The following is an 8,995-nucleotide window of genomic DNA, read 5'->3' on the forward strand; positions in this document are numbered from 1 at the left end:
GTATTAAAAATATTGTTCTCTTAAATTGAGACATGATGAATCGAAACTGATGTAGAACTAGGGTCTGGGTAGCAGTGCGTATCTTGGTGCTACAAATTGGTAAAAAAAATCCCCTGTCTCGCATTAAATTAACAACTTTCACCAAAAAAGAAATGGTTAATTCTCTACGCTGGATTCAGTTTGGAAAGTTACAAAGCTTCAAATCCCCTCAATATCCATTTCCAGTTACTCTTTCCTGTTGAAATGAAACAAAACCATCAGATCATATAACGGTAAATTTCTAATAATTCCTAATTTTTAATAAAATCAGTATTTTGTTCACCCCGACTGATATTCATTCACGTTTTTCGGTACTTCCCCTGGGAATATACTTATTATAAGAAAAAGTTTTAAAATAATCAATTATTCACAATTCATACTGGTTCAAAGAAAAGATTCTATTGATTAAATATTTTCAAGGTGATAATAGTCATATGACAAAAAGAGTTATGTTGACCTCTGTTTCTCTATTCGTATTTGCTTAGTTTCTTTCCCTGTTTCAGTATGACCAAATATTGCAAATGAAAACTTAATGAAGGTTAATATATAGGATACATAAATATGGTTATTTTTTCCAATTTTATTCAAGTGAAATTCAAGAAAAGCATATTTTTTATAAACGCCAGATCTCATTATAATTTTCAGTTTTAATCGATCTCTCTAAAGATTGGCAGAAGAAAATGATATCAAAGCTAATTATAAAAATCAAAAAATGTAACTTTTTGCATTTTTTCCTGTTTTAACAATTAACAACGGTATGGTACCGAACGATTTGTCATTAAAATAATTTTGAGAAAATTTTTTCTTGTTTTGTTTACATAAAGCTTTAGATTGAATGCTTAAAAAATAGTGGTTGGTTAATTCCTAGCAAAAAAAAGTGACAACTAGTAAAACGTGCAGATTCTTAAAGTACCAAAATAAGGACGCAAAACCATCAACACTCTGTAATTGTACTGCAATACACTGCCCTATTAACCCTTGCTATTCGCTTTAATAAGTTCACTCTGCTTGACTAAACTGAATGAAGCAAATGACAAGCGTCTGAAACTTTAGCTTTGGGGATTTAATTTTTTTTAGCTATATTGAATAGCTATCTTATAAATTAAAATTTTTGGACTTCAATACCTCGTAAAAAAACTTAAATGAGTCTAAAACGATTTAATTTTTTTTATTAAAATTCTCATGCGATAACTAAATTATAGCGCCTAATGGTAAAATTATTAAAAGCAGAGTTTGGAACTTCAGAGTCACAATTAAGCTGTCAATTTAGCTCTCAGAAAAAAGATTTTTGTTTGCCATCATTATATAATTTTACAGTTGTTTGTTCGTAACCATGTATGTATGCGTGCATATCTGGATGTAAAACGCATTTGAAATTTTTGCTCTTTCTCTTGAATCACTGACTCAGATGTTTTTCTGGTTTGTTTTCCTTCTATAAGGATCTAGTAGGTGTAATCAGAACTTCTTAGTTGTGGAAACAAATTAAGCCTGGCAATATGCGCCCACACATATTTACTATTCTCTAATTTTTTGGCAAAACGGAACGTTTATTTGATACAGCTAGGTGAAAAGCTTATTGCTCCGACCCCACTTGGGGGGAGGAACTATATACTCAAATGGGTTTTTTTTGTTCAGTAAATTTTGGCCGATTGATATATTCATCGCAGAGAAACGTCAGTGGTATCATTAAAAAGCTGGTCCAGCGTAGTATTCAAAATTCAAGATTTTTTTGATTTTCGTCTTTTTTTGAGGATTTATCGAGGATTGAAGATTTGTGTGAACATGGGGTATTTGTTCACTTTTAGTGTGATTTTTCTTCAAATTAAGATATTTTCTATAAAAAAAAGTATTTCAAAATTAAATATCTTGCCAAAAATGAACCAATGTTGTGTTCCTAATAGACTAAAAGCGACAAAAAAGACTAATTCTGGTCTCACAGGGAGCTTAAATATCAAAAAAAATCGAAACCTAATTGAGAGCTCTTTTTTTAAAAACTTTTCTATTTTTTTTTGCGTTTTAAGTCACCTAGAGACAAGTCAGTTTTCATATCGAGGTTCCGTTAATTACAAACTTTCTTTACAATCAAATGAAGCCCAATGAACAAAAAAACGGTTTTCAAGGAAATACTCATGTTATTTTTTAAATTCGACTCTGAGTTTTCGTAATTTTAAATGAACATTTGAATTTCTTTTTGAGGCTTTATAAATTTTTTGGAGTGTAATGGCATGGACTCATTGACAAAAAGTGCAATATGTTCTGTGATGAGATTTAAGTAAACATATCTAGTGCTTTGAGTGGTCACCTAATGGCTGTTAAGACTTTAAAAATAATTTTTAGAAAATTTTTTCGAACATTAACAAATCATAAACTTTTTTATCGTGATCTGTAAGTCAGTCTCTGTGATGACAGCACCCTTTTCTATACTACTTTGACCAAATTTGGCCTAGCGGGCGGTTTTTTTTTCTAAATTTTAGTAATATGACTTAATATGACACAAGATTTTAAAATGTTTTAAAATTTTTTTTGGATTTTTCCATATTATTGGTTACTTCTGAAATCTTATCACATTATCCTATTGACAGCTCCTATTGGCTTCAAGAAGACGTTCAGTGGATCACAGATAAATTTTTCAGTGAAAAGCTTAGTTTCAAATGGCTTCGACATTTTCATCTTGCACTTCTCTTTTGAATTTTTGGTTTTTGCCTGAGTTTGTTGTTGTTTTCATAGTCATAAGACTTCTTGTGATATCTTATTAATCACCAATGCATGACAAACATCTCCATACTTCTATTGAAATATATTTGAGCGTATTTATTGACTTTTGTTGAAATATTTTGAATTTAAAGGCTGTTAACGATTTAAAAAATAATTTCTTGCTTTCTACTGAAACTAAAAAAAATTTCGTTGGCGATTTTATCTTCTAACTATTGATTATATGACTTCAATAACACAAAAATTCAAAATTTCTAAAAAATTAGATATTTTTGTATTATTGGATACTTAGGAACTCTTATCACATTATCCACATATTAAGCACATTTTTCGAACTTTATTCTAATCACTTTGGCTTGGAAAAGACATTCAGTGGATCACAGATAAAGTTTTCAGAGAAAAGCTAAAGATTTAAATGGCTGCAAAATTTTCTTCTCGCACTTTTCTACTGAAATTTGGTTTTCGAATGTTTATTTTGATTGTAATCGCTGTTAAGATTTTAATGGCTCTTAATACTATTAAAAAAGTTTTTCGAAAATTTTTTTGAACATTAACCGATCCTAAACTTTTTTTTCGTGGAATGTTAGTCAGTCCTAGTACTTACAGGATCCTTTTTTATTTCTAAAGCAGCCAAAAATAATCTGATTAGTGGTTTTATCTTCTACGTATTATTTTTAAAACTTCATTGCCACTAGTTTTCATTTTTTTTTAATTATCGAGTATTGTTTATTTTTGGATCCTATTGAAATCTTATCACATTATCCAAATACTGATAGTTCCCATTGGTTTAGGGTAGACGTTCTAAGGATCATATATAAAGTTTTCAGAGAAGAACTTAGGATTTAATTTCCTTCGACACTTTCTCTGGCACTTTTCGACTCAATTTTTGGTTGATGCCTGTCTTTGTTGTTCTTTTCATCTTCAATAACTTGTTGTCAGGTCTTATTGACCAAATATGAATGGCCAATAAACTTGTTGTCCAATGGAGGCATATTTTAGCGTATTTAGTGGATTCAGTTGAAATCTAATGAATTTAGTGGCGTTGATACTACGAGTTTTCTCAAAATTTTCGTGGTTCTAAAGTATTTGTTTATATTTCATTTTTTAAAATTTTATTGATAAAAAAGAGGAATTCCATTGCTGTTAAAAAATTAATTGTGCAGAGAAAACTTTTAGTGAAAGTTCATTTTTTAATGCCTTCGACACTTTTCTCACCCAATTTTTTTTCTTGAAAATGCAGTTTTTGCCTGTTTCTGTTCTTTAGGTAGCCGTAAATTGCTGACAAGTCTCTTAGGCTGATAATTGAGGTTTCAATTAATGATGTTACCCGAATCATTTAGTCAGTTCATAGCCTTTAGTCTTAAAGTTATTATATACATTTTCAAACATTTTTCAAACTTTTCATTTTTTTGTTCTTTTCGTCAAATTGTAACTTAATTTCATCAATGAGAGGTCACAACCAATTTCTTGTATTCCGAAAAATAAAACATGTAACTGATATTTTTGTAATTTATTTTAATCAATGAGAGGTCACAACCATTTTCTTGTATTCCGAAAAATAACATATCTAACTGATATTTTTTAACGATGCTTTGTTTGTTGGACCATATGCGTTTTTATAAACGTTTTTTGAGTGGTCATTTTTTGCGCTTCTTTTTTTCTTCTTTCAGAACAATCGCGTAGTAACATATCCCAATGGTTTACAAGTATGGTCCAAATAAACTTATCTAATCTCTTAGCATAATTCCTGCAGCTGAATTAGTAGAAATAAGAACTGAGTTAAAAATACATAATATTCAGATAATAGCTAATGATTTTAATGGTAGCAATAGTTTGTGTTTTCGCAAATCGTTTCTCTTTTTTTTAAGGTTTGTCTTTAGTTCGTTTCTAAGGCTTAAACTACACGAAGACAAGGCTTTTTGGTTTTGTAGTAACTTTTAATTAATTTATCATGGATTATTTAGCTAAAGGCTAATGATTTTTAAAACTTTTGAAAGTTCTTGGTTTAAAATGTTGATTAATTCTTGAATTTCGCCTCATTGATCGTAACATAGTCTCATTAAGAAAACTTTCCGTCCGCTGTATAAATAGGACAAATTAAATTTGAGTAGTTAAGGTTTTACCTGACTGCATTTTGATGTTGTTACTATCTGCTTTTAAATTTAGATATTCAGTTTTCGCCGTGAATTTATTGTTTTTGCTATTTTTGGTTTTATATTTCGTAGTCTCTGTAAGGTCAGATCTCATTGGCGCTGTAATAAGGCATGGAATTATGTAATTCAATTAGTAGATAGGTTGTGTAACGATTATTTTAAATGCAAACATCTGTTTTTGTTATTTCTTCGTTTGGTTGACAATTAAGTGAAAAATGTAGATGAGCTCGTGTCGGAACATCATGTGCGAACGTACTGTAACGAGCTGCCTTTTTTATAAAATTAAAATTACTAAAACCAGAGTTATATTTTAAATATATATATATATATATATATATATATATATATTTACACACACACACACACACACACATATATATATATATATATATATATATATATATATATATATATAATACATATATAAATTTTTATATATATATATATGTTTATAAATACATATATATATATTTATATATATATATATATATATATATATATATATAAATACATATATAAATTTATATATATATATATATATATATAAAAATTTTTTAACGGTATGTAAATGTCTAAATTTTCTGACGTTTACGTGATACACCAGAATTTGTGATTTTTTCTCCTTCTCTTGAATGAATGACGCAGTTTTTTTTCTTGTTTGTTTTTCTTCTATAAGGATCTAATAGTTGTGAACATCTTAGTTGTGGAAACAACTTAAGCCCGATAATATGAGCCCGCATATTTCTAAACCATCTTTTTGTGTTATAACGGAATATTTATTTGATACAAGTATTGGAATATCTTTACTTTATAAGAAACTTACGCCAGCTTCAACTGTTTAAATTTCTATTTTGACTACGACTGTTTCATTCATTTTCTTTCAATTTTTTTGCTGCAGAAAAATTTTTTTGAATGGGATTTTAAACAACGAGAGCCCTTTAATTCTGCTAATCTGATACTCCTATAGAGGGAAAATTTTTGGTTTCATTTTCAAAATGAAAACTTTGACATATTAAAAATAATGCTTTCTAAGCAAATTTTGGATTCAACGCAGAATTTATTAAAAATTAACTTTGACTGCTTTTTTTTTCGTTCAATTTACCTTGCTGTTATTTCAAAAATCTAATTATCTAAGGCTACATTTAAAACATAAATCAAAAAGACAGCAATCGTTGTTGTGAAGCATTGTTAAGTGACGTATCAAACTTCAGAGTATATATCGGTGTTGAGTCGTTGTTGCCTTAGTAGTGGGAGCCTGCAACTCAAGCAAGTTCGAAGTTACTGAGTTCGTAACAAGCTTTCTGTTCATAGAGAAGCTTGTTTCCTATTTTCATTGCATAAATGGATACATTAAAGTTTTCACTGCTCTGATGTTTTGAGCGTCGGAAATTGCAAAAAAAAATTTAATTGAGACCAGTTTTGTTTTCATTCCAGCAATTAAGCAAACGCCTTACTCAAAACGATTTCACTTACCTTATTTTTTGTGGCTTCTAGATGGACTATCATGCATTAACTATTGCAATGCTTCGGAAAAACTTTTGCATGCTTTTAGAAAATCATTTAAATTTGATGTGCCTCCAATAATCGGAACAAAAACTTGCTGAAGGAAATGAATAAAAAGTACCTTTTCAGTGTACTGTCGTCTGGACGAGTCGAACTGGTGTATCATATTTGTAGCATTACCAATGAACAGAGCATAGCAAGTGGCACCAGAGATCATACTGATCATTACCAGCCACAGATCCATGATTGAAGTGGGGGGTTCCTGGCCATACCCGATGCATAACATGTGTGACATTGCCCTGAAGAGAGCCCAGCTATATTGCTCGGTCCAGTCTTTGCCCTGAAATTGGACACTGAAATAGCTCCCAGAAACCAAAATTGAACTCATATCACAAATAACAATGAGCTTAGGATGACTTTCAAACCTAATGTTTGCAATAAGAATTGAGTCCCAATGAAGTGACATTTCTTGTTTGTACCATAATGGTCAAGTAAAAATTGGTCTTCCAGGTGAGTCAACACGCTCATCTCATTTAGATAATCATGTCATCCAACTTGTATCAAACAAATGCATTTTCACTGACAACCAATTTTTTTCTTAGGAGATCTTCAGTGAGCAAAATAGTGGATATCGGTACCTATGCAGCATTTACTGCAATTGATTTTTGGAAAATTGACAATCCCCCCCCCCACCACCCACCCCAAACACGACCCCATCTATCGCAAAAAACACAGTGAAAGCCATGAACGAAACATTGTTGGTGTATATATCTGTGTGTGTGAGTTTTTAATTTTTGTATCGGCAGGGCGGAGGGGTTGTATTCCGAGATTTCAAGTCCTTTGTCAGCAATATTGGCAACCTCACCGTGAGTTTATCAACTGCGACCCATGAGTCGTGTGGGAATTCGTAGAGTCTAGGTAGCAGGAACATGAGACATCCGTTCCAGTGGGAGATGATCACCATCATGAAGATCAGATTCAGAATCCTAATTGCAGCACTCGCAAGGTTGAAGATCTGCAATAAACGATACCAAAGTTTTGTAACTCTTCTTATTCCGCGGGTTAATTATTAACTTCTTTAATTGACACATTTACAACCGTATAATTGTATGTATTGACTTCAAAAGATCAAAAGATAGTCGTACTCCTTATGAAGCTATGCAAACCAATAGTATCATTATTTTAACTCGAGTCATTATTTTTTTTCTCAGAAGTATAACAAAAACTTTATTCACTGCGGTGGATAAGTAATCATTTTTTTCGTGGTAATTTTTTACTAATGTATCTTTTTTTTTGTTTCATTTACGCAATGGCGGCATAGACTATTTAAATTAAATGAATAATCCTGCTCCCTATAAAATAGATATGTAACAAATTTATAAGTAAAACTGTTTGCTTCCTCAGAAAAGAGGACTAGAGATCTGCTGATAAAAAGAAAACAACTTATCATCCCAGCATTTTATTACGAATAAGAATGTATGCAAGCAAGCTTAGAGAAGCTTTATTCTTTCTGAACGTGATACAATGAAGCTTTATTCTGACAAGATCTCGTTTGGTATAAAAATTTGCAAAACTGTGTAGCTCAAATTATGAATGACAAGAACTCTAATACATAAACAGCATTCAAATTTGGTGAATTCCACTTGATAGAAGACTGATAAAACAAAAACAAAACAGTTAGACAGATGCTCAAACAGTATTTACACCAACAAACTATTTTTGTGCCTTCCAAACAATATATGCACTTTTTAAGAGAAAAAATTTACATAAAACATATACCTGAACTTCTAAAGAACTGATTTTAACTTTCAACAAAGATACGTTGAAATTTATGTAATTTTTTCTGGCTGGTAAAATTGCTCAGCAAATTATGATTTCCTAATAATCAGCCTGTTCAAAAATCAGGTATTACCCGAACCAAGGAAAAAAATTGATATTTTTTTCTATAGAGCAATGCTATTAATATTGTGTTCACCTTGACAACAACAATTTCAACAAATACAATAATAACCAAATGACTGTTTTGGATTATCATTCCATCTATATAAAGTGCTATGAATAATTTTCAGCCCCCAAGAAGAGTAAGTACATACATTATACATTAACAATTAGAATCTAGATCAAAGTTTTCAAAATCAAGCAACACTGAAATTTTTATATTTCAAGAACCATGTTTCGTGGCCATTTTTCATGTTTCATCTTGGAACCACGTTTAATTTTATTCACGGATTAAAAACAAAAAAGTTCTGAAAAGTTTTGCACTCTGAAATGTTTCACGTAGTTTTGCTCTATTTTAATTTGTTGCTCACTCTTCGGCGCTCTAGGTCTTTAAAGAGATTTTTTGATGAATTCCTCTTATTGATTGCTTTGTCCTTTTTTAAACCAGAGCAATCCAGTTCAACTCATTTCGCCAAAATTTGCGAAAAAAACGGTTACTTCAGATATTACTTTGTTTTCTATATAAGATTCAACTTCACATCAGCTATTTGCACATTCCTTGTTGCGCCTATTTGTGTGTATGATGACTTTTCAAATTCAATGTAGGAAAAATTTTGAGAGCTAGCACCTGCAGAAATGAGATTTGGCAG

The 8,995-nt window shown here is 30.7% G+C and overlaps 1 protein-coding gene across 1 annotated transcript in view; it reads right to left on the reverse strand.

Annotated features, from left to right (window-relative positions):
* Positions 1 to 8,995, reverse strand: part of LOC142336680 (uncharacterized) — a 109,342-nt gene that overhangs the window by 26,321 nt on the left and 74,026 nt on the right. The window contains exons 5-6 of the mRNA XM_075385590.1: positions 7,273 to 7,460; positions 6,529 to 6,747 (exon numbers count right to left, since the gene is read on the reverse strand). Coding sequence (XP_075241705.1) covers positions 6,529 to 6,747; positions 7,273 to 7,460 — 407 coding nt within the window. The remainder of the gene's footprint in view (positions 1 to 6,528; positions 6,748 to 7,272; positions 7,461 to 8,995) is intronic.

The sequence above is a fragment of the Convolutriloba macropyga genome, chromosome 3 (assembly GCF_964194025.1).
Source record: "Convolutriloba macropyga chromosome 3, txConMacr16.3, whole genome shotgun sequence".
Lineage (NCBI taxonomy): Eukaryota > Metazoa > Xenacoelomorpha > Acoela > Convolutidae > Convolutriloba > Convolutriloba macropyga.